Source organism: Syzygium oleosum, unplaced genomic scaffold (genome assembly GCF_021117445.2).
Source record: "Syzygium oleosum isolate NSW1041296 unplaced genomic scaffold, Sole_v2.1 Sole_v2.03, whole genome shotgun sequence".
NCBI classification, from domain to species: Eukaryota; Viridiplantae; Streptophyta; class Magnoliopsida; order Myrtales; family Myrtaceae; genus Syzygium; species Syzygium oleosum.
In genome coordinates, this window is record NW_026607487.1 from 6,056,179 (window position 1) to 6,082,333 (window position 26,155).

At 41.9% G+C, this 26,155-nt stretch overlaps 3 protein-coding genes across 6 annotated transcripts in view; 1 reads left to right on the forward strand and 2 right to left on the reverse strand.

The window, feature by feature from the left end:
* The first annotated feature begins 727 nt into the window (after positions 1 to 727).
* Positions 728 to 13,363, forward strand: LOC115680954 (ammonium transporter 1 member 2-like). The gene is made up of 7 exons (XM_030604801.2): positions 728 to 1,140; positions 2,043 to 2,117; positions 2,353 to 2,441; positions 2,990 to 3,074; positions 3,955 to 4,036; positions 4,663 to 4,751; positions 11,515 to 13,363. The coding sequence occupies exons 1-7, from the start codon at positions 961 to 963 to the stop codon at positions 13,120 to 13,122; spliced, it is 2,208 nt and encodes a 735-aa protein (XP_030460661.1). The 5' UTR covers positions 728 to 960; the 3' UTR covers positions 13,123 to 13,363.
* Positions 13,364 to 17,139: 3,776 nt separating this feature from the next.
* The window catches only part of LOC115680913 (putative disease resistance RPP13-like protein 1), an 81,068-nt gene continuing 72,052 nt past the window's right edge, over positions 17,140 to 26,155 (reverse strand). The window contains exons 1-5 of one of the 4 annotated variants that reach the window (XR_008816020.1): positions 20,525 to 20,630; positions 20,014 to 20,262; positions 19,301 to 19,615; positions 18,649 to 18,954; positions 17,140 to 17,577 (exon numbers count right to left, since the gene is read on the reverse strand). The gene's annotated coding sequence lies outside the window, so the exon portion shown is untranslated. Of the gene's footprint in view, positions 17,578 to 18,648; positions 18,955 to 19,300; positions 19,616 to 19,795; positions 19,909 to 20,009; positions 20,263 to 20,524; positions 20,631 to 26,155 lie in introns of those variants that run through there. The other 3 variants (XR_008816021.1, XR_008816022.1, XM_056309441.1) reach the window with 3 other exon arrangements.
* On the reverse strand, positions 20,656 to 23,257 carry LOC130137639 (putative disease resistance protein At3g14460). The gene has a single exon (XM_056309340.1). The coding sequence runs from the start codon at positions 23,239 to 23,241 to the stop codon at positions 20,656 to 20,658; it is 2,586 nt and encodes an 861-aa protein (XP_056165315.1). The 5' UTR covers positions 23,242 to 23,257.

Here is a 26,155-nt window from a genome sequence, read left to right on the forward strand (position 1 = left end):
TTAACATTCAAATTAAGGAGCATGCGGTCGAGCTTAACTTGTATTGGCACAGGTCGAGTATAGGTTGGGTATGATCCATACTCTCGAATGGGTTCTCTATTATCAAAATTTTGAGTCAATGTTTATGCTCTATAACTCCAAAACGTACTTCCTAACCATACCCTTCCCACAAATTTCACAAATTACCTGCACAACCTTTGAAACATTGAATTATAATCTTCAAATTATCAAACTTCCCTTACAACTCTCCATATATATATTTGAAAATTAGAAATATTGGGGCTGGGCTTTTGCCAAGAATGCTGTCTTGAAATTTGTCTGACCAATTTGCCCGTATCCTTTTCCAGGCCCGATGGGCTTAACCCATATCTATTCGAACTTTTTTTCTGGAAATATTAGTCATTGATTTGATCACACAACCACACAATTAACATATAATTAAATGAAAAGTGATAAATTTTAGCCGGAGAAACTAGTAGACTTTGGTCGACCTTAAAAATCTATATTCTAGTGTATGTTTCGAGCTCACTTTTTCAAAAGCCGGCCTTTTAACGCCACCTTAATTTTTGCGCGACGATATTTAAATGTCGGTTCCGGCTTTTTTATGGCATTGCGTGATTTCTAGGTAATAAATAATTTCTTCTTCCATCTCAAAGATTCATAGTTGATAAATTTTCTGTATTATCTTCTTCTTCTTTTTTTTTGCATTTAGCAGATGCAGGAGGAGTTCTTCGGGCTTTTCGGATCGGACCCGAGAACCGACCCGATATCCGAATTGCGGGATTGAATCCGGCCCCCGAGACCCGGAACCAAGCTATCCGGACCACCTCCCTCCCTAAGACATCCGAAGCAACACAAACGCCCGCCGTCCTTGTGCTTCCGCCGCCGCGCCTCGCCTCGCCTCACGGCCGTCTAGTTCGTGGAAGAAGAAGGCGGAGAAGAAGAAGCTTCTTCATCAGCATGCGAGAAAAGGCGGTCGAGGAGCCGGGGGAGTTGGCGACGCCAGGGGACGTCCTGGGAAGAGCGGCGGAAGTCAAGCCGGGGCGGGGCGCCTACCTGGCCCCCCACAGCGACCTCGTCTACGCCTCCCTCACCGGGCGCGTCCGCACCGTACCTCCCCCGCCCGGTTCGCCTGACCAGGTAGCGTTTCGTCTGTTGCTCTGTGCGAGTTCTCTGGGAGAAGGGAATGCGAGAGGTGGGGTGAGTGGAATGGAAGGAAGCGATGAGACTTGTTAAGGTGTTTTTTCCTGTTTTTTGTGTTATTGTAGATGGTGGGGGTGGTGGTTATGGTTAGTTGGGTTCGTGAAAAGGGTTTGTATTGGTTGGATGGCTAATTTGATTTGTGGGGTTGATGTGTGAATGAATTTGAGTTGCAAGAACTTGGGTGAGAATGCGGCATCTTCCGTTAATGTGCTCCGAGATAGCTTCGTGTCCATGGCGACATGTGGATTGTGGGATTACACTTAAATGAACTGTTATGTGAGTAAGCATTGGTTATGAGATTGGGAATTATGCTGGACATTCGGTACTCGGGGCGCCTCGTTGGTCCATACAAGGTCATGGCGTTTGCACGGGGGTATGCGATGCTGTGGAGGTTGAGTCATTGTTGTCTGAGGAGTAATGGAGGTTATGCAGTCAGTAACAGCCCAACAATTGGTGAATGTGGATCCGTCCCCGAGGGTTTATGAAGAATTAGTGATATTTGCTGTGGTTTCTGCTGTTGTTGATTTCGTCATGGTCACTGCTTTTTCAAAAAATCTCAACCACATTTGGTTTCTTGACTTATTTTAGAAGATCATAAGAAGACATCAATCACTGTCCCACTAGTGTAACTTCATACTCACAGCTACGAACATTACGTGTACCTATCAAGTTTGGCTCCTCTGCTTTTACTTAAGAGGCTTTTATTCAAGTAATGTGCATAGAAATGGTGAATTATATGTGAGACACTTTCCTAGTCATCCTGTTCATGTTTTGTTATTAAAATGCTTTTTAGCAAAATAAGATGGACATTTATTGTATCGGTAAATTGTTTTATCCAGAGGCCGACCGTGGAAGTAATTGGCCACAAAGCCCATGGTGCAGTTCCAGAGCCAGGTTCTGTTGTTATTGCAAGAGTATGTGACTTGCTCATATATTTCCCTGCCATGAGTTGGAAGTTGTTGCCTTAGAAATAGGTTCCTTTTTTATTAGAAATGGGTTCATTTTACTTTTTCTTGGGCTTTTCAGTACTGACATTAATAATTAGCTCCTGTTCTAAGGGTTATGCAGCATTGCTACCATAATATCCAAACGATTGTAGATCATCTGTAAAACCAATGTGCTGCTCCGGTTTTGTAACTATGGTTGCAGGTGACTAAAGTGTTGAGTAGGATGGCGTCAGCTGACATACTTTGTGTTGGTCCGAAGTCCGTCAGGGAAAAGTTCACAGGAATAATTCGGTATGGGTTGTTTCTCTTTGTGCAATATAATTAATTTCTATGCTTGTAGTATCTATAACCAACTCAAGAAACTTCTGAAAGTTTTATAACTGAGTTATATCTTTGAAGTCGAGAGCTTTTTCGATCTCCGTATCTTTCTTCGTCTTGGGCATGTGTAATCATGCATCATGTTTTGTACTATTTATCATCTGAAGCATTGGCCAATGAGAATGTCACAATCTGGTAATTAATTATAATTTGGGATGTATCGATCCTAGTTTGGCAAGCTGTCGTCTTTGAAAACTAAACGGTTTTGACATATTGGGTGCAATACAAGAAGAAGGATGCTTCAATGAGAAAGGTTCATCCTCGGTTGACGTCTTCTATTGACCACTCATCTTTAGTAGCTTTTGATTAGAATTCATGGTTAGATCATATTCTTCAATGTGGCATGCCCACTTTGGCCAAAAAAAGTGTGGCATGCCCTGCAGCTATCTTTCTCATAAGTTTTGTGTATGTATACTTCTTGATGTTTGCACAAACTGGAGCTAAAAACTATGTATCGACAGGCAACAAGATGTTAGAGCAACTGAGATTGACAAAGTTGATATGCACTTATCTTTTCGGCCAGGTGACATTGTCAGAGCTCTTGTTGTATCCTTTTATACTTGAAGCATTGTGGAAGGCAATCTTCATACAATTTTCTGAGTGCTTTTCTTTATCGTGGTACTAGTTGGCAAGTTTCGTAGCTAACATATCTTAATAGACTTGGATCATGCCAGAAACTTTTTGTTTATGTCCCATTTTAATTTGACCTCCTTCTGATAGGGGAGTCAGCAAAGCTTTATAAAAGCATCAAAATTGCCTTGCTGACGGAATCAGTCTGTTCTAAACAGAGCATACTGATTGTGCAGGTTTGAAGCCTTTTGAGCAAATTGTAAAATGAAATAAACAGAAATTTATGTATTCTTAGGCCACACTGTTCTGCATCACATCAATCGTGAACTCTTGAAATCTCCAATGATCCTCCTATAAAATATTGAAAACTTTGTGTTTACTTCACGAGGTTGAACTTCTTTGTTCTCATGGATTTTAAGTCGTGAGCAATGAAGAAATCTTAGCGTCTCCCATGAAAGCTCTCCGGGGATTTTTCTCCTCCTTGAAATTTCCTCATCCTTGTTTTTTAGCCACCTGCATACAGATTCTTTTTTGTACTTCTATGTTCTCAATAACATGTAGGTCACATAGGTGTAGGGTGTTTTGATTTACTATGTAAGCAGAACGACCTTTTCTGAGCTCTCAGTCGTTAAATGAAGAGAAAACTGAATATTAAAGATGTATCATTTTATTCCAATAGCACCATTGAAAAACATTCCTGCGGATGAAGACTGTCTATGCTTTGTCTTTGGCACCCACCCATATCTTCTAAACCCTGGCAACAAAATGGACAGAGGGAGATATGAAGAGGCTTCATTCTTGTGCATTTACAGTTGTGGTACAGATTAGTTTTTAATGTTTCTTAACTCATCAGTAGCTGTCCCTTGGAGATGCACGAGCTTATTATTTGTCAACAGCAAAGAATGAACTTGGTGTTGTATCGGCAGAGAGTACGGCAGGTAAATTGTGTACGACTGTTGCCATCTAATATATAAGGTTTCGGTATTTAGTTTCTTATGTACCATTTAAACATAGACATTCCAATAGGGATTGCCATGGGGCAATGCGGGGCCAGTTACTGCAGTTCTTCCCATGTCGCGAGGAAAATCCACATCCTACAGGGACAACTAAATGTGCAGTGTCTCGTTTCCCATGGGGTACACCGTTGCCCATTGAATGAACACAATACCTATGATTGTGAGTCTAAGAACTTGCAAAGGAAAAAAAACATCAGAATAAGAGGGAGGGAGGGAGGGAGTATCCACTTCAAAGTAAAAACATGAAGTTTTTACTTTGCTTGATAATATATGAAAACATAAAATGCCAGAAGAAAACTATAAATTCCTTTACATGGCATTGGAGATACAACCTCCGGAGGACAACTGCTTTTAATAAACAAAGCAGATAGTTATATTGTGTTCTATGGCCAGTCTCCTATCAGAAGAATGCTTAACTAGTCAAGATTTTGGCTATTTGAGCCTTAGTCGAAGTGTTTGTCTATTCCAAACCTATTGTTAACAATAACGATTCTACTTACATGATGTTTAGACGAAACAGTCACATGTGTTTCGGTTTGGGATTGCAGGTGCAACAATGGTCCCGGTAAGCTGGACTGAGATGCAGTGTCCATTAACAGGTCAAACCGAGAAAAGGAAGGTCGCAAAGGTCGGCAGCTGACGGATTCTTATGCTAGGTGAACGATAGCGTGTTGTCCTATGTCTTGTTAGGCTTGTAACTTAAAGGGCAGAAAGATGCTATCTTCGTCTTGCTTGCGGAGACAATGGCTTGTAAGGAGCTATTTGGCGCTCTCTGCTAGTCATTCTCCCACACTCGCCTATCTGTCACTATCAGTCGTTTTTGTTCATTGCATTGCCCTCATGTTTGTTGCAAGTGTTTCTTGCTTATGGACTTATGTTTATGTTTCGGAAGTTTCGTTTAGGAATTACTAATTACGATGCATGTCATGAAAACACGAATGTACCAAGAATAACATGTCAAAGAGATGTGAACGTTGTGAATGTATTGAAGAACAGGAGTAAATCAAATGAAAATAAGAAAAGGATGCGAAGCGTGGCTACTCGAACACGGATTCAGTTCAGTCATGTCTTGAACTTGATGTCCCTATGATTGTAACTAGATGTCATACTTAAAAGTATTGGCTGCAACACTCTTAGAGAGCTTTAGGAAGAAAATATATCTTTAGCAAGTGAATTAGTAAACTCTTTCTCATTGCAGAGACTTTTACATCAGGAAATCTCATGTGTAACTGCAAAATCACTTCAATGTAACGGAAGCTAAAGACAGATCGATCTTTGTGTAGGGGACTACGACTTGCTAAGAAACTACGTGTCTTGAGGTTAACAACATGGCCCAATTGGTGCCCTCCATCTTTACAAATTGACAGCTGATGCAATATTGCAGAGAAGGTTCGCCGTCGCGTAGGCTTGAGCCAAAGCGATGGCCATCGCGGCCAAGTAAAACGGACCCGATTCCATACGTATGTCGGTCGACCATTAGGTATTTTCTAAGTTCCCGTGAAATAGAAGAGAAAAAAGGCCAAAGAAGAGAAAACGTGGGATTTTAGAAGCCTCAGGTTTTGCGGAGGCTCGATTGAGATTAATGAGGAAAAGTAGATGCTTGTCTTGTGATCTATCTTTTAAAAATTACTCGGTTTTGATGGCTGAACTAACTGCAAATTGGATCGTTGACCTTGTAATTAAACCCCCAACAAAAATAAAAATTAAGATAAACCATTGTAATTTTAACTAGAAAGTCTAGGTAACTGCGGCGAGCCGATGTGAACGAACATCATTAAAATATAAAAATGAAAAAAATTCTCAAGGGAGAAATCAAATTTTACCGCGCATGTCATTGTCAATTAGTCAATTAATGATTCTCATTATTGAGTTAATCGACATTAGAGCACAACGCGGCGGCTTGGCTCTACAACTAATTTTGGGGTTTTACAAATTCAATTTAAAAACAGATAAAAGTCGCAGTTTCTTCACCTTATAAAAGAAGGTCAAATTCGATGTTGTCAACATCTGATGAGGCATGACCTCGCTGTCCGTGCTAGAATCCCTAATTAAATCGAGGGTTCGCGGTTGTCAGATTCGTTTTGTAATTTAATTAGTTGATTAATTAGTAAATCAGTTGACAATGTTGGCTTGAATGACTGCGAGTTTCCTCGAGAAGTCGTGTTGCTTGAGCATGCTTAGGATGACCCTTGGGCTATTGAAAGTTTGCCCAATTTGCATGCTTTTTTTATTGGGAGAAAGGTAGCCAAAGTTTGACAAGAGAATGGAGTTGAAAATAACCAAGGTTTTTAATAATTTTAGGGCCATGATTAATTAGGTCCGAGTGATATAGATTAGGACTATATGGTAAGTCCAAATATGAGTTAATTAAAGGGGGAGAGGATCTATCTGGGGAGTTTATGTGGCAAACCGCCAAAGTGGTATTTGTTTAATTGTTGCTTAAACGCTCCTTGATGTCGAGCTCATTGTTTTGATTGATAATTTCAAGCTAGTGTGTTGTGGGTTTGTCAAGATTCCTGCATGTCCTGAGAAGAACTGTCCAATTTTAATAAAAATAAGGAAACATGATTCCACTGCGAATAGACTGAATTAGCGGTGAACTTTGAAAAGCTTGCCAGATCTATCTTTAGCATGGCATGTTCGCGAGAGTATTGAAATACCCGGGAGCATTAATCTTCTATGAAGTTTAACGAGAGCTTTTAGGGATAAAACTATTGTGCGGACTCCAATGATATCTTAAACCTTTCGACGGATCAAACGTAGTACTAAACCCTTGAGTGAAAAATGCAATTGAATCCTCCCGTTCAAAATTGCCGAAATGGGGACCCGGTCATTGCTGTCTCGTCCTGCATGTCCTGGCTGGTGATATGACGTAGATAGCTTTACTTGAAACAACACCATTTTGCTTAAGTTTTTAGTGGCTTCAACCAAGATCTGTCGTTTCGTCTCGGTCGCTCACATAGCCGATCCTCATCGATAACTTATAAAGTGCCAGCACTGGACTAGGTGGTGGTGAGAAAGACCAATCGGGGGACCGAATTGATTACAGAAACATGAGTTACCGCCTGGAAATCTGAGGATCTTTAGTACCGTACCAAAGATTGTCTAGAAAGCGATTTTTTTTTTTGATTTAAATACAATTGAACACAAAAGCTACTTAAGACAAAAAGGAAATAGGATCCTCATCTGAATATCGACTGTCAACCAATTTTTAGGAAATTCGGGCGATCCTGTCATCCGTACACGTCGATCAAAGAAAAAACATAATCTTGCAGCTTACATATTTCATGAACAGTTCGTTTGACTAGGAGCATTCTCCAATCGAGAAACAAATTCCATCTCGAAACGAATGACCCTGAATTCCAAAAATTCAAATGCAATTTGTACGATGGTGCTATTGGAAAATTGGGGAAAACAGGTAGCGAACTTAGGAACCAAGACAACAAGAGCAAGAATTGTCAACTGCCGGTACGAGCTTTCCTTCTGAAACGTCATCTATCACGTAACCAATGCCCCCAAAATCCTTAAACCGTTCGCAGCGTCGCAAGTTTAAGGACCATTGTGAATTTATATAATTGTTTATTTTCATACTAATATGAAAACCGAAATGCTTAAAGTAGAGTTGATTAAACAAGCAAGCAGGTGGTTTTTGTCAACTCCGTCGTTGTCTGCATTAGGTTAACAATAACCTCTTCCAATGTCGCTCTATGAATCAATAGTTATTTCTTTTTCTTTTTTCGTATACCATACACAATACTTATACAGACTAAGGATGATAACGGGTGTCCAACCCCATTGTAGAAAGGTGCCATAACTTCAATGAATCTGAATGATGAGTGTACTGGAAGTCCTGAGACTTGTCCCAAAAGTACAATTAAGTTTTAAAACTTTTGAAAAGTACAATTAAGTCATAAAACTTATCAAATTGATACATTCAAGTCCTTTAATTAACTCTATTCAACTCGGTTAACGGAAAATACCGACGTAGCTTTCTTTTTTCCTATCCTATGTGACTATAGCGTACTTAAAACGACATCGTTTTAGTCTAAATACGATATCAAAACAAATTTTATTATATAATAAGCTAACTTTAAAAAATAATACAAACAAAAGAGGAAACGCAGTCGAAGGCGCCGCCGCCCCACCATCGCCGGGAAGGGGGATGGCCGGCGACCACTGCCGACCGTAGGCGAGGGCCGCCACTGGCCGGGGGTCTTGATTGTGTAAACCAAATCTCTCTCTCTCTCTCAATTTTGGTTGAAGCTCAAATACTCAATGTTGAGTACAAAAGACTATAAAAATGGATGAAAGGGAAGTATCTAGAATTCAACTCTAAATCAGTTCTCTCATTTGCCGAATATACTAAAGTGTTGAACGAGCAACTTCTTTGTTTTTATAAACAAATTAGTCTCATACATACATACATACATACATATATATAATATATATATTCATGCTGGAGAGAAAGAGAATATTCATGTTAGGTGAGCCCGTGATATGCCAAATGTGCAGATCCTGTTCAGCATTAGTAGATTCTTATGCATAGGCTTGAGGTGTTGACTTTTTCCATTGCCCCTTTGGCTGGTCAACTGTAACTTACACCTCATCCTTCATCACAATCAATGCAACTTGGCCTATTGATTTAATCCCATTTTTTTTGCAGATTAAACAAAAATAATACAGCGGGGGTCCAAAAAAACTATTTAATTATATTTTTTTCCTCCAGGGCACACGCATGTTCATCGGTCTTCCATGTCCTTTCACGTTTTCATTCATCTCTTTCCACGCACGACGCAATCCCCTACAGTAACATAACCAAAAGAAAATTAGGGTTTTCGGAGTTAATAAATCTCGTGTTGGTGGTTGAAGGACCACTCGCTAAGCTTTGATTCTTCGATTTTTTTGGGGGCGTGTTATCGTCATCCTCGCACGCTTGTTCTCCTGCTTGAAGTCCTGGACTGATTATCTACGTAATTAGTTAGGGTTTTTGGTAAATTGTAAAGAAAGCCGCGGTTAACTTTAATCCCTCTTGCTTGATGCAATCGGAGTTCCTTTTCCTTGCTGCCTTAGGCGGAAACGTCCGGGCCTCCCCTCGCGTGAGATGATGGACGTATCGTCGAGAAATGTCGTAGAAAGCGGAGGACGGTAACGAGCAGTATCACTTATAGGGGAACTTTTTTTAAGCAGATCGATTCCATTACGTGTTTAAAGAGATGCGATCGCCATAGAAAGTATAAACATGTGTGTATATAGTTTCTACATGAAATGGGTACTCGTGAAATTTTTATTTTCCATAGGCAATGGACGTAAAATATATACAAATCAATACGACAATTGGATGCGATAAATTACATAGTTGTAATAAATGTAGAGCTTTTTTTTTGTGTTAGAGGGATATAAAAAAAACTTCTGGTGGGTGCAAGAGAAGCTTTAATCCGCAGTCAATCTAATTAGAGATCTTCAAAAAAAATTTAGTTTATTTCTTAAAAAAATTTCATTATCATCGACACAATATATACTGCCACTCTTTATTACAAATAAAACCAACATATAAACAAAAGAAAAAGAGAGAAAGAAATAGATGTTTCCAAAAACCAACGGCGAGTCCCAACAGAATCGTACCGATTCATGAACAGATCCATGTTCGTTAATCTTAACGTACGGTGATAATCCAGGAAAAGAACAATGATCTTTGCCATTGCCGGAGGATACCACACTGCATTTTAGGGTTTATAATAGTGTCTTTCGCAGCTGTGAACAGTGAAGTAATGACCTTTTTCTTCTTTAATCTGCTGCATCAGTTGACTAATCAGAGATTCACTGAATCTTGATAATTACTCAAATGATAAGTAAACCTGCAACTTGGATCAGATAAGGAGCGACGGCAACAATTGTTGTCATTTAAGAAATTCCAAAGTGAAAAACTCTTGCAGTGGATCATGCCTGCATCAACCTCAGAAGTCTGGTCTGAATTTTCTTCTGAGTTTTTATTTTTATTTTTTGGGTCTGTAATATTCTTCTAATTAGGTTAGTGATTAATATAGACTTTGTTGTCAGCATGTTCTTCGGTTTCTCTAATGGGCTTGTTAGGTCAGATTATACAAATCGATAGGCCAAGTAGACCTCATCTTCTATGAATTTCCATAAAAGCATTGCAAGTTGCCAACAATTAACCTCGAAAGAAAGGCATTGAGTGTTTTTTTTTTCCGTTGACGACTTTTTGATACTTTTTGATACTCGTTGAAATTTATCAGCACGGCAAGGAAATCCATATTTTACGATAGAATTATGAGTCACTCGTACGTGATCAAGTAGATCTTGACTATTGTTTATCGATTCAGAATATTAGCCGACGCTTCGTGTGGATAAATAATGCGCATAAACTTCTACGCGAATCTCTAAAGTAGATTCTTTACCCTGCATAAACTTCTAAAAATGTCTCGATATTTCTCGACCGTTAATGGATACATCATTCCCATTTATAACGATTTGACTTGCATGGTGGGGCATATTCATATCAAACAAACATTTCATTTCTTGTGGAATAATTAGGAACATCATTAATTTGATCAAATGGTTAATCAAGATCATGTGCGCTCTTTTATTGCTAATTTCAACCTTACGCCATCTAAATCATGAAATTAAATTTAAGCTAGTTGATTAGTTCGAAAGATTCCCCAGCTCACACGGCCCAAGAAAACTCCAAAAATGAATCGACTACCTTGATATGATACTTTGGCTATCATGCAATATAATAATGTATGAATCACCAAGGTAATCATACGTAATCACATGCCCTATTATATTGTAATAATGCAGCTAGTTAGTTAACCGGATTTAATTCTTGATTAAAATGTCCGAAATTTTTTGTGGCTGTTGCTTTTTTCTATTTTAGATTAGGAAATTGCCAAATTGATGATGGCATCACCATGTTTGACCAAAATGCTTGCCTACATTAGTAAGCCAGAAGTGGATTAAAATAATTATTTTAGAATACACTCAAAAGGCATCGATTCAATTGGACCACACCCTGCTTCATTGGTAGCTTTTTCTTACTAGCTCCTTACCAAATATCTCCTTCATTTCAATCTTTTGAAATGAGACTGAACTCCGTGTTCTTGTATGTATTGAATTGTCAATTTATCCCCGGAAAATTTTTCATTTTGCCCTGTAATAATGATGTATTAGATCACCATTTAGCTCTAGTTATGACTCCAATATCCCAAGTGAATCAATACAACAAGATTCTCTTCACTTCCAACCCTCAACTATTAAATTTTTTTTGTAACTATGACAGACTATGGAGCATGAGGGCATTAAATTAATAAATTTTTGAAAAAAATAATGACGCAGACTTTGTCTCACTATCACTCCCCTTCTTCTCCGCTAATATATAAACCCCCGCCACTCATCATCCCTCCTCACCATCTCCTTCTCCTCACATTCGCAACAACTTTTGCAAGCTTCACTCCTCATCCATGGCGTCCTCCCTCTCCTGCGCCGCCTCCGACCTTGCCCCGCTCCTCGTAGGCACCGCCAACTCCACGGCTATGGCCACCTTCCTCTGCAGCCGCTTCACCACCATCTCCAACCAGTTCAGCGACACCTCCTACGCGGTCAACAACACGTACCTCCTCTTCTCGGCCTACCTCGTGTTCGCCATGCAGCTCGGCTTCGCCATGCTCTGCGCCGGCTCCGTCCGCGCCAAGAACACCATGAACATCATGCTCACCAACGTCCTCGACGCTGCGGCCGGCGGCCTCTCCTACTACCTCTTCGGCTTTGCCTTCGCCTTTGGCTCACCCTCGAATGGCTTTGTCGGCCGCCACTTCTTTGGCCTGAAGGAGTTTCCCAATCCGGCAAACGACTACAGCTTCTTCCTCTACCAATGGGCCTTCGCCATCGCCGCCGCCGGCATCACGAGCGGCTCGATAGCTGAGCGGACTCAGTTCGTCGCCTACCTCATCTACTCCTCCTTTTTGACCGGCTTCGTCTACCCGATCGTCTCTCACTGGTTCTGGTCTGGCGACGGATGGGCAAGTGCGACCCGGTCCAATAACGACTTCCTGTTCGGGTCGGGCGCCATCGACTTTGCCGGGTCAGGAGTCGTCCACATGGTCGGCGGCATTGCGGGTCTCTGGGGGGCCCTCATCGAGGGCCCGCGTATTGGCCGGTTCGACCGGGCTGGGCGGTCCGTGGTTTTGCGTGGCCACAGCTCGTCGCTTGTGGTCCTTGGGTCGTTCCTCTTGTGGTTCGGGTGGTACGGATTCAATCCCGGCTCGTTCCTCACTATACTAAAGTCGTATGGAGATAGCGGGAACTATTACGGCCAATGGAGCGCGGTCGGGAGGACAGCAGTCACGACCACACTGGCCGGGTGCACCGCCGCCCTAACCACCTTGTTCAGCAAGCGGTTGTTGGTGGGCCACTGGAACGTCACCGACGTGTGTAATGGTCTGCTGGGCGGGTTCGCCGCGATCACCTCGGGCTGCTCCGTGGTCGAGCCGTGGGCGGCGATCGTGTGTGGGTTCGTGGCCGCGTGGGTCCTCATCGGGTGCAACATGCTCGCGGACAAGTGCAAGTACGATGACCCGCTTGAGGCGGCACAGCTCCACGGCGGGTGCGGAGCATGGGGGCTGCTCTTCACGGGGCTCTTCGCAAAGGGGATCTACGTGGACGAGGTCTACGGCGGGCAGGGCAGGCCGCACGGGCTCTTCATGGGCGGCGGCGGGCGTCTGCTGGCGGCCCAGATCATACAGATCCTGGTGATATGCGGGTGGGTCTCGGTGACGATGGGACCACTCTTCTACGGGCTGCACAAGCTCAAGCTGCTGAGGATTTCCAGCAAGGATGAGATGCAAGGGATGGACTTGACCAGGCACGGCGGGTTTGCATATGCATACCACGATGAGGACGATCTGTCCATGAAGCCCGCCGGGTTCATGATGAGGAAGGTGGAGCCCAACAACGCAAGCCCGACTTCTTACGAGAATTCACCAGCCGTCTGATGTGATCTCCTTCTTGATCTTGAGTCCCGATGGTTTGTTCATCTAGGGCCTTAGGGCAAGAACAAGTTCTTGCAGCAACTCTTTTCTTCTTCTTCTTGGGGTTTCTTTTTCTCTCTTGAAAGGCACAAAAAGATATGGAAAAAAGAGACAGAAGAGGATGCATACCGTCCATGTCCATATTGGTGTGTGGTGTTTATGATACTTGAAATTTGCAATAAGAACTGGTGTGTTTTTCTCTTTAGTGATGGATCTATCGGAGAAACAAAGGGTTTGACTTTTCTCTCCCTTTTTGTTTGTTTACTTCTATTTTTAACTCTTTTGGATCAGCTTTCTGAAGATGTTAATATCAAAAGAAAGTTATTTGCTATGTGATGAGACGATTTTGTTGCTTGTTGTGTGGTTAATCCGAAGCCTTCTCTGCTCATACACGAATGATTCTGCTGTTCTACACATTGGCGAACCATTAGAGAAAGGTCCTTCTGAGATTAGTTGCGGACATGAAAAGAGTGATGCTATAATCTGTATCGGCCATTCAATCAGATTTTCTGCTCAAGTAGCATGAGAACGTGCTTGGTCAGCGATAGCTCATGAAAGCATTATTTAACACTACTGAACTAATAAGATCGGACGTCGAACTTGCCCATTTTTAAAGGGTTAGGTTATGATGCCGCCACCCATCAGCATTAACGTTGCTGCTCGGATGGCAGCGAGCATTCGCGGTGTTCTTGAATTAACGTTGCTGCTCGGATGGTGGCGGGCACTCATGGTCTTTTTGCATCGCGGGGGAATCGACACAGCGCCGCAACTGCCGCCGATGCCTCGGACGCCTTTAATTGGGGCGTCGGGTCTCAGGAGCTATAGCCCTCGAACGAATTCGTGGCGGCGAAAACGACCGCTCGACCTCCCTCGTGGCGTACCTATATGAGCTTTACCCGCGAAATTTTGTGTGCCACGGGGGAGAGAAAGATGAACAGAGAGAAAATGACATAAATGATCATCGAAATTTTACCTAACGTGTAATGTAGTTCCTGAATTTTTAATTTGTTCAATGTAATTCCTGAACCGTAACCCAATGTGCAATATCGTCACTGAACTTTTAATTTGTTCAATGCGGTCCCTGAATTTTTTTGTACATATTCAAACTAATCCCTAAACTATATGAAGATATTTAATGTTGTCCTTGAACTTAAATTAATGGAAGGATAATATTGGATATTTTCATATAATTTAGGGGACTAGTTTGAACATTTATAAAAAATCAGGAACACATTGAACAAATTAAAAGTTTAGAGATAATATTGCGCATTGATCTAAAGTTCAAGAATCCCATTACATATTGGGCCAAAGTTCAACGATCGTTTGTGCCGTTATCTAATTTGTTAATGATAGGGGATCATCTCTAAAGGGATTAAAGGCCCATCTACTAATCATTGCTCAAATGGTTGGAGGCTAAATTTGAGAGTGTTTCTGATGGATGAATGTTAAATTTGAGTTCTAGGCATGGATTTGCTTTTTAGAGATGTACCTCCTCTTTGGTGTGCTCCATAGAGTGTTGAGTCATATTTTCTGCATATCCTAAAGTGAATTCCTTGAACATGGGGCATTCATTTGTTGAGTTCGTCTTCTTTTAAATCTCCGGCCCGTTAGGGTATCGGTTGGTATCGAACCTAGGCCGTGGCTAGATGGCATCGTCGCGGATCAAATGCCCGTGTGCTCTGTGGTCCGTGCGCACGACCATCGCAATGTCGAATTCGATGATATGAGAAGACAAGTCCAACAAAACTCTTAACAACAGGAGGAGCAAATCTCAATTTAAGGCGTGATGGGCTTCGTCGTGACCTTGTAGAGGAAGAAGAAGAACAAGATTGACCCCTTTCATTATGAATATCTCGATGCATCCGAAGAAGAGGCTCTTTCGTGTCATTGGTCATCACGGACGGAACCGTGATTCCTGCGATTTCGGTACCAAACACGGCTCTTCGGACTTCGAGATCAGCACTATTCACAAACCAAAGACTTCATTAAATGGGTCGACACTATTGAACGGGTTTTCGATTATAAAAATGTGGCGGAGACTTAAAATGAAGTATTGTGGCGTTCAAACCTTAAAAAAAGGGAAAATATACCAAAAAAATCATAAACCTTGTGTCAATTCAGTCATAATCCTTTTCATATATTACTTATTGAGTCCGTCTGGCCAATTTAGGTCGGAAATCGCTGACGTGAATGCCGGCGGTCTGACAAGGCCAAACCTGACGTTGACATTTTTTTGAATTTTTTAATAATTTTTTTTGGTTGTTTCCTCTTTTTTTTTTCCTTTTCTTCTATTTTCCTTCCATTCTTTCCTTTTTCTTTCACTGTGGTCGCCGGTCACTGGGCGAGGTCGTGGCCCTTGCCCGGATCTGGGCGACGCCATCGCGGTCGCGGGCGTGGCCACCTTGCCTAGATCTGGGCGAGGCCAGCTTCGCCATGGCCTCACCAACCGCGGGCGGTTGAAGAGGACGGCCAATAGGGACGCACCGTGGACGTAAATAGGCAAGCTCCGGACAAATCCATCGTTGTTCGGGACCCCGTCAGTGATGAGATCTCTCTTTGGCTACGGTCCTTTGTACTGTCCGTTTGCTTGAAAACGAACACAAAGCATATGAATAACGAACACGAATTGAAGAATTTTGTGTAGAAGCAAAGCGATGTGGAAGCACCTCCACCAGCGGATATGACGAAGCCTTGACAGAGCTCGAGAAAGTAGGGCTCGGACGATGACGGAGGAGAAGGCAAAGGGGGTCGGAGGGAAGGAAGTCGCGGAGGAGTATAGTTTCTGCTTCCAAATTAAACCCAAACCCCAAGTGTTTACTAGTAGATTGCTTGAGAACAGTAACCTTCAAATGCAATAAGAAACCAAGCTATGAATTCTGAGCATCTATCTTGTGTCATCGTCAAAGCTGGAAGGAATAACATATCGTAGAAATACAATGATGCATAAGACGATCAATAGCTTGAAGCATGAGCACTTAAATCACTACGCTCAATCTTATTTTGAAACTAGAGACATCGCCCATCCATATCAAGGACTTTATAATTATCGAAAGTGAAAGACCGCTCAAGGCAAAGTGAGAACCTTTTTTAACCAATTCTATCAATTAACGACAATCGCGATATGTTTTGAATAGTCGTAAGACTGGAAGATTCCGATGAAGTCGGGTAGCTGTTGTTGATTAACATCAATTACTCTGCTTGACTGCTGCAATACTAAATAAGTTCATAGAAGTCCATAGATTCTTTATAAGACTCCCTAAACATCAATGGTACTAAAGAAATAGGCAAAAGGAGAAAAGGGCTTCATGAGTTGGATATTCTTGTCAAAGACTAGGGCTGCTTCTTGGAAGAGGTCTTCATCAGCAAATTTGCTTTGACAAGTAAAGCCCGAAGCACAAACACCATCGACCATTCCAAATAATTTCTTTTTTGAAATGATGATGATATTATGGCGAATATCTACAAGAAAAAGTCCAAATTTAGAGGTTGAATTTCCTACGGATGTAACCGAGTGAAATTACCATGAATGCCAAAAAAAATTGTTAGTCTCTCTTGGAATCTTAGTCAATATACATTTCTCGTTTTAATCTTATAACAACTCCTTTTCATCGATTGTGCTTCTTCCTCCAATAACTATCTGGAGAAATGCAAAGGTCAGTACCTAGACCTCATGAAAATTGGACCCGAAAAGAGGAGGGTTGAAGTTGACATCTGTCTGCTGTCACTGGATAGTTTTCAGAGCAAAACACTGCAACTTTACACAACAATAAACGATAATAAGCACAATCTCAAACAAACCTTACTCTAGCTAGATAGTTTTCACAAACTTAGATTCCAAGCAAGACACAACCTACAATGCTTATTGGTGCCAATCTTATTTTGAGACCAAGGCAACACTCAAAACTATGCTTAAGAGAGAACTCGACAATGTTGATTACATGAAAGGTCGAGAACTAGATGATAGTGAGATTCAATGATTAGTTTGACAGAATTAAGACCTTCCTCTGTTCTTCATTAGAGAAACTCCACTCCAAAATTATATGAGAGCGAGATTCAATGCTTAGATTACAGAACAAGTAGAGAGATCTTGTTCTCCCAACAGAAGAACTGTTAATCCTCTCAAAGGTGGGGAGTTTATCACGCATATGACTAAACAAGAAATAAAGCCAGATCTTGGCACATTAGGGGAGGACCACACAAGTTTGTGCCAGTCAACATTGGCACTCTTGTTTCTGACAATTTCCCAAGCAACAAAAGAGTTAAGGCAACCATTTGAAGAAGCTGTTCATACTACTTTGTCTGCAGCTGAGGAACTGGGAAAATCACACCACAAACTGCAGCTTGGAAGGGAATCGACTCTTCAGACCTAGCAGCGGACCACTTCCAATGAGAGTTACAAATTACAGCAGATACTTTGGCCTGCTGAGGAAGAGAAGAGTCATGAGTTATTCTCCTTGAGAAATGATCCGGTGAGATCCAAGCATGGTGCCACAAGTCATACCAAAGAGAAATAATCTCCATTACCCACTCTATATCTAATATGGCATTCAAAGTTTTCCGGACTCTTAATAACTTCTTCCAAGCATAGTAAGCAGCATCCGGCTTACAGTCAAGATGCTTCCCATACAACAAGTCAAAACATAGAGACCTACATCTCAACAACATACTTCACAGACACTTCAAAATACAAGCAAGATTTCCCAAATCCAGTCTTCGAATGCCAAGCCTCCAAACTGCTTAGGAAGACAGACAGTGTCCCATGTAACTTTTGCTCCCTCTTTGGCATCAGAATTTCCCATCCAAAGGAAAGCACTATAGTTTCGCTCAACCATTTCAGTTACTTTCTTGGGCAGCAAAAAGAGTTGACACTAATAGTCAACCAGACTATAAATAACAGATTAATAAGCTGAAGGTCATCGGCCCATGAGCGGCTTTTAACTGTCCAAGCTTTAAATCTTGTTGTAATTTGATGATTTATGAGATTGTCTAAAAGTCTTTCAGACCATCCAAAATAACTAGAAGAAAGAACCAAACAAGAACATAGGGTTGGGGTTGGCTGATTGATCATGCTGTTTGATTAGATTGCTGCATATTAGACAAATGCATTTTTTAAAAGCTTAAGCTGTTAGGAAACGCACCAAACAATGTATATATAACGTATAACTTAACACTCCCCTTGCGTAGAACTGCAGCCTTACACACGCACGACAGAATGTGGACATAATCACGTCAATGGGATAACTAGGTAAATGATAACAAGCAACATGACAGACCATAAATTTTGAACCATTGGCATGTGTTTTGATACAATGCTAGAAATGAACAAGTAGAATGCGGATAATTTGCTGGAATCTCAACAAAACAAGTAGAATGCGGACAATTTGCTAATCCTTCAGAAGAGATTCTTTTGGGATTCTGATTGTACCCCATGATCATTACCCGCCTCTTAAACAGCCAGTCAAAAGTAAAAGCAGAAACAAATCTACTCACCCTTTAAACTTTGCCAACCAGCAACTCCAGGGCTATGCATCTTTGATTCCATGAAGCAGACTACGAATACTTATCAAAATGAACAATGGGCAAAGATTTCATTGAGTGCTATCCAGGACGCAAAACGCCTTCATTTGTGTCTGCACTCAAAGCGACTAAACCATTCCGTAGTCTTGGATGGTGAGTAAAATGCTGGAATGGAAGGGTTGAGGTGCAATAAATCTGTTTCCCCCCATAGATCTCGATGTTGTATCTGTAAATGCAGACAGAAAGTTAATACCGAGTTCCTTCCACTTCTGGTGAATGCTGCAAAAGTAATTTTCACATATCAGAATCAAAGATATAAGGGAAATTAGTGAGGTGCATTCCACAACTTAGTAAATGTGTCCAAATGGAGTTCCCAGACTAAAACAGGAAAGAGGATTTGGAGTACCTATCCACCATTAACATGACATGAACTTTGCTCTATCCATTCTGAAGTTCTGAGCTACCCGTTTTCAAAGTGATGCAACTTTCAAACATTTTTCAAACTCGTCTTTGCTATTTATTCATATCATATAAATCATGTCCAGACTTTAGTTTCATCTAGCAGATCGAACATCTGGGGAAAAACAAGACATTTATTGAACAGGGAAAGAGAACACAGGCATACCTCTATCCCTGCCAGTAATTCGAGAACCAACAAAAAATCATGGAAAAGCTTTCACCAAAGTGGAGATGTTAACAAGAAAGGCAGCAACTCCAGGGCTATGCATCTTTGATTCCATGAAGCAGAATACGAATACTTATCAAAATGAACAATGGGCAAAGATTTCATTGAGTGCTATCCAGGATGCAAAATGCCTTCATTTGTGTCTGCACTCAAAGCGACTAAACCATTCCTCAGTCTTGGATGGTGAGTAAAATGCTGGAATGGAAGGGTTGAGGTGCAATAAATCTGTTTCCCCCATAGATCTCGATGTTGTATCTGTAAATGCAGACAGAAAGTCAATACTGAGTTGCTTCCACTTCCGGTGAATGCCGCAAAAGTAATTTTCGTATATCAGAATAAGAGATATTAGCGAAATTAGTCGGGTACATTCCGCAACTTAGTAAATGTGTTCAAATGGAGTGTCCAGAATAAAACAGGAAAGATGATTCAAAGCACCTTAACTGCCATTAACATGACATGAACTTTGCTCTATCCATCCTTAAGTTTTGATCCACCCTTTCTCGATGCGATGCAACTTTCAAACATTTTCAAACTCGTCTTTGCTATTTATTCATCACATAAATCATGTCCAAACTTTAGATTCATCTAGCCGATCGAACATCACGAGGAAAAACAAGACACTTATTGAACAGGGAAAGAGAACACGTACATACCTCGATCCCCGCGAGTAATTCGAGAACCAACTGATCACGGAAAAGCTTCCACGAAAGTCCGAGATCTTAACAAGAAAGCTAGGCTGAAGTGGCATGTACCCTTCTTCGTCTCCACAATGAGGGGCAATCTCACGTCCAGGGTCAACCCCCTTCAGCATCTCCTCCTCCTAAGACTTAAATACCGGTGAGGCGGCGATGGCGAAGGAAAGGGTACCGACCAAACTTCACCAATGGGAATTCCAGTGTAATCTGCAAGGCAAGCAGGATTGAGAGAGAATCCTGGGTAATGAGGCGATGACAAAAGAATTGGTGGATGAGGGAGCGCAGAAAAACTGGTGGAATGCAAAACAATAAAAATAAATCAGGCCGTCGACAACATCCCCGGGATTTTTTCACGACAATTTGTGCCGGACCGATGAGATCACGTGGGGAAGAAAGCATTTCAATGGAGAGGGGGGGAACCGGTACCAAATCTGAGGAGAGAAATTGACAGCGAGTTGAAATCAAATACCTGGTTTTTACCCCGAAGGGCCATCGAAATCTTCGCGAGATCGAGAGGAGGAGAGCGGAGAGAGGCGGTGATTGGGATGGTGATGGTTACGCCCAAAAGCAGCTGCTGCTGCTTCTTCAGGCTTACTACTACTAAAATCTTCTAAAATAATAATTAAAATACGGAATTCCCTTTTCCAAAAAAAGAAGCCAAAGCTCAGATAATATTAAAATCCCCCCCCCCCCCCCCAATCTCTTCCCCGCATATAACAGCATTCGAGCCTGAATCCTCCTTTTAAGTGTCTTGAGGGTCGCAGGTAAAAATCTACCCTCGCTGAATAGAGAAGCTGGTAGAGAATTGCATCCGTCAATTGTTAATTCTTGCAGACAAGACGTCATGTCAATGCGGTTATTGCTATTGCTGCTGTTGCCGCTGCTTGGTTCATCCGGATGAATACTTAATCCTCTGGCTAAAGATTGCAACATATTGCAGCGTCCGACATATAATGATATCACCGATGTTGGTATACCTGTTTCGGGGAAAGACACGAGTTTTGGACAGTTATCAACCGTCAAGTTTATAAGAGAGGAGAGGGTATGCATTTTGCATGGGAGCTTCTCTAAATTGACGCAATCTGTCAATTCGATAGTCTCGAGGTTGATGGGCAGCTCTATATCTCCTTTTCCAGCCCCAAAATATATGAATTCCGAACAATTATGGACGACTAACCTCTTCAGGCAAGCGAGATTCCCAATTATATCTATGTCTTGCCACAAGTACAATAGCTTTTTACAATTTCCCATCTCCAACTCCTCTAGTTTGATCAGGGAGCTTGTAAACCCATGACTTAAGCAAGTTAGGTTAGCAACATCTTTTACAGCAAGAGCGGTTAGAGATGTCAAGTTCACCAAACTCTTCAGCACCCCCTCATTACAACCTCGAAACTTTAATTTCTCAAGAGATGGAAGGCTCGTGATAGAGGGCGAGGCATCCATACGAGGACAGGAGTTGATTTCAAGCTCTATGAGGGAGCTTAGTTGACTAGGCAATGTTCCGATCAAAATAGGGCAATCTTGTATGATGAGATGCTCAAGACGAGGGAACAAAACTCCTACTTCTTCAGTGCCGACCCAATGAGACCAGTCCTCCCATAATGGCATGTCCTTGAATTCCAGAGTTATTAAGGACATAAAAGGACTTCTAGTTCCATAAAATTCAGATCCAACCTTGCATATTGCATTTAGACCTTCGATGTACAGTTCTTTCAGCGAAGATAGTTGCCCGAGTGATGGTAATGTTTTGGCCCTACGACACCCGTGTAAATGTAAATGCACTATGTTAACATGTGGGGGACTTCCTAACCATGATGGGAATTCTAGGCCACCATAAAAAAATATTTTGAGAATTTGAAGGTTTTGGTGAGGGCAAAGTAAGTCAAGGACCTTTGCTTCAAGCTCTTCATCCCGGAAATTCTCAAAATCTCTACACCATTGCATGGTTAACCGGCATATTCCCTTCTTCGTGTATAAATTGGCATCCGTGGCATCTCTGGCTTCTTGAACCATATGCAAATCAGAGATGCATAATTCCCCTCTAAGGTTCTCCAGATTTTTTAACTCCTTCAATCTCGAGCCATTTTCCGTTCCCACTACAAACTTCGACAACATCTCAAGACCTACCAAATTACCTATATTCAGTGGCATCCCTATTAGGCTCGGAGTGTCGGTAATATCGAGATATCTCAGATTGATCAGTTTTTCCATATCTTCGGGTAATTTGATAAGCTCATTACAGCCCCGCAACATCAAAGCCTCTAGATTGTACAATGCAACAATTGACTTTGGAAGCATTTTGATATTAGTATACGACAGATTAAGGTGCCTTAGGTGCCTCAGTTTGCCAATGCAATCCGGTACCTCTCCGATGCCGTAGTGACTTAATGAAATCACTCTCAAGTACTTCAATGCTTGCAACAAGTCACATATCACTTTCTGGGACAAATAGGAATAAGGGCTAGATTGCTTCCTTAACGATATGAAGCTCCTAAGTCCCTTCATTTGATGATATATCTTGAATCTTTCCGGTACAATGTGAATACTGGAAATGAATGAGGCATGACGAGCTAAAGATGCATTTTTTTTATCATGCTCAAACTCAAGCTCCCCTGAGCTAAAATGGGTTGCACCCGCCACTAACTTTGCCAGGTCATTCACAAGATCATGCATCAAGAATCTTAATTCACTGCTACTCGAATTTTGAAATAACGATCTAGATACTAGCTCGTCAAAATAATTCAAACCTGCATTCCAACGGTCCTTTCCTTCTTTTCCCTCAACGAAGCCCTCTGCAATCCACCAGTGAATCAACTCGTCTCGCTGGATTTCATAGTCTTGGGGAAATATAGCACAGTAAGCGAAACATCTCCTCAAATAGGAAGGGAGATGGAGGTAGCTAAGTTTCAAAGCCGGAAGGATGTTAATTCTTTCTTCCGGTAGATCCCAAATCTTGCTATTCAATACAGCTTCCCATTCACGGGGACTGACTTTAGCACGTAGCAGCCCGGCCAATGCCTTCACGGCTAATGGCAAACCTTTGCATTTTTCTACTATTTTCCGGCCTAATACTTCAAGATCGGTACGACCATCGAAATTTCGGTCTCCAAGAGCATGAAATGCAAACAAAGTCATACAAGCATCTGGTGATAGCACTTTGAGAGTTATCGGTCGAGCACGGGCCATTAAAGCAATGTCGAGGTGACGAGTTGTGATAATGATCTTGCTTCCCTTCTCTCCAGATTGAAAAGGCTTCAAGAGGGTTGTCCAGTTGTCATAATTCTCATTCCAAATATCGTCTAATACGACAAGAAACTTTTCCCCGAAAGGTTTTTCTTGAGCTCATCTTGAAGCCAATTCAGGGTTTTACCTTCACAGGACAAACGGCGGTTGGTCATCTCCAGGATACTCTTTGTAATAGAAAGCAAATCGAAATTATCGGAAACACAGGCCCATGCTTTCTCATCATAGGTGAGACTAGTATCATGGTAGACTCGCTGAGCTAGAGCCGTCTTCCCAACACCCCCCATCCCTACGATGGCAATTACTTCTGGATCCACACATGTTCTATTGTCCTCGATTCGGGTCAGCCATTCGAGGATCTGCCTTTTTTCATCCTCCCTACTAACAAAACAAGGCTCGGTCCCATCCGTAGCGGGAGGCCGCCTATCCAGTTGGCTGTATGCTGATCGTTGCCCATTATTCTCTCTCAGGCTCAGATCATCTTTAAGAGTTATGATCTCCTGCAATCTTCTATCCATCTCTTCGATCTTGGATCTCATTTTGCAGTCGAACATAAATGCACATGGGCTAAATCTGAAGCAATAATTCGGAAGAAGAGATTGCACCTTGCTACAACCGGGTTCCGCCTTGGACTCGTTCTTCGCGGATTTTGTGGCGAACTCATCAAGCAAGTCGTCAATGTCGTAGGCCAAGTTCCTGAGATCTTCGAGCCACGACTTCACCTCTGGATCGCCATTCAGTTGCCTGTCCTCTGCATCATCCAGCACGTGGTCAATCCTGATCAGCCTCTGCCCCCATTTCTTCAGCAGCTTATCGATACCCTCGCGCCGCGCAAAGTTGAGAAGCTCGCGAGAGGCCAACCTATCAAACAGCACTTGAAGAAAGGCCCCAAGAAAGAGCTCTGCGATGGGCATGGCTTGGTTCGGGAGCAGCAAAGGATTAAACGAGAGTGCGCGTATGGTTCGAAACAAAGTGTACCGAGCGGAGAGGAAACACAAGTTCTAATTTCCAGGACAACAGCATCAAATGATGGTGTGAACCAAAGACTTTTCAAGCACTGGAGTGCTCTTTCTTTCTCGGAAGAAGCGGTCGTCTCATTTGAATTTGAATTTCATTTATTTTTCCTTAATTTCTCGGAAGCAAATTGGTTGGACGCGGGACCAACAAGTCTTGGCATCATTGAAGCCACCAAAGGCTCAGAAAGTAACCCCGAAACTTCTGCTCCATTATTGCTCAATCAGATCTCTCTCACCACTCACATCACACAAATTCTCAAAATGCACCCATCCACCTCCATCATGAATCACATAGATCATATGGCATCATGGTTTGATTGATGCAGCCTTATGAACCCCATCCTGTTATCAAATAAAGGAGCAGTTATCACATAATTTTAGTTTATGTAAACTGAATATCACCTTAATCATTGACCATATGGGTCTCAACATTATTCAACGTAACATGAGAGCTCAATGCATTGAAAGCTCCAAAAATTATGTAGTAGATTGCCCAACAAGTGTCCATAAACACTCGATAAAACACTCACCAGAAAGAAAAAAACTGTTACTTTTCTTCATTACTATGGTTGCTACCTAAATTTACTCTCTAAAAGATTCATTATGCATAAAATTCGGGGAAAAATTGAGTGACCCTAGATCGAATTAAATTGCAGAACTTCAAGCTTCATTTTCTTTTTACCTTTTTCCCAAGCAAAAATGATTATATTCATAATAAAGCTTCCTCATTTTATAGGTAGAATTTGATATAGAGCTATTCATACCCTATTATTATACTTGCACGCTACAATATTTATACTTGCACAATGACTAAATTTTGGATTATATGGGTAAGTATATTTTACCAACGGTTAACACCATTTTTGTTAACGAATTAGTACGTTACTTTTTTTTTTAGAATAGTTATTGCTGGGGCTAATTCCAAAAAAACAAAGCACAAACTTTATCTTAAGTAATAATTCTGGTCCGAATTTTTTTTTGTCTCAATAAAAAACACTAAGTTTTACTCGAGTCCTAAATCTAGTCCTCATGATATGAAATTTTCAAATTATCCGGGCCAAATTTGAGATTTAAGTAAAAGTTGATAATTTTTTATGAGACGAAATAAAAGTTCGGGCCAGAATAGATGCTCAAGGTAAATTCTGTAGCTCTTCCATTTTTTGTTTTGGAATTAGGCCGTTGTTGCTGCTATTCGCAAAATAATTTGTACAGATTTGGGACTCGATATATAAATTACACTTTGGTTGTGGACCCAAGCCTCCGTTGCAGCGGGTCCTCCATCTCCCATCGAAAGCGGATCTCTCCATATCCCTCCTTAATATTGGCGTTCCCATGTGGGAAGCCTAAACGACGGATAGGACCACGCGGGGCGAGTTGGGTCCCCTCGGCCATCACTGCGCGTGCATGGAGTCGTACCGCCCTCTGCATCGGTGCGAGGTTGACACGACACGAAGCTTTAATAATGGCCACGTGACCGGCCAAGGGCCAGAAAAGCAACTTGACTTCTCCAGCCGCGGTTAACTATCGACATCACTTTTTCTTTTTTCTTTTTTTTTTGGGTTTCAGCGCCAGGCGTGTCCTGATGTAACTGCATGGAAGCAAATCCCGCCATCCCTTCTTTGGGAGTGTTCATCTCAGGCCAAGCGGTGAAAAAGTTCGAATGGGTGCAACGGAGGTAGGAACAGCTCGATATCATCGATAAGAAGCGACTGAAGGAGCCTGAGGAGTCGCCGGTGAGCCCAAAAAAAGAAGAAGAAAACAACCGCCGGTCGAGGATTTGAGGACCAGCGACGGACGGGGATTAGGCGACGTGTGACGGCGACGTGCAGCGGCCGTGGACG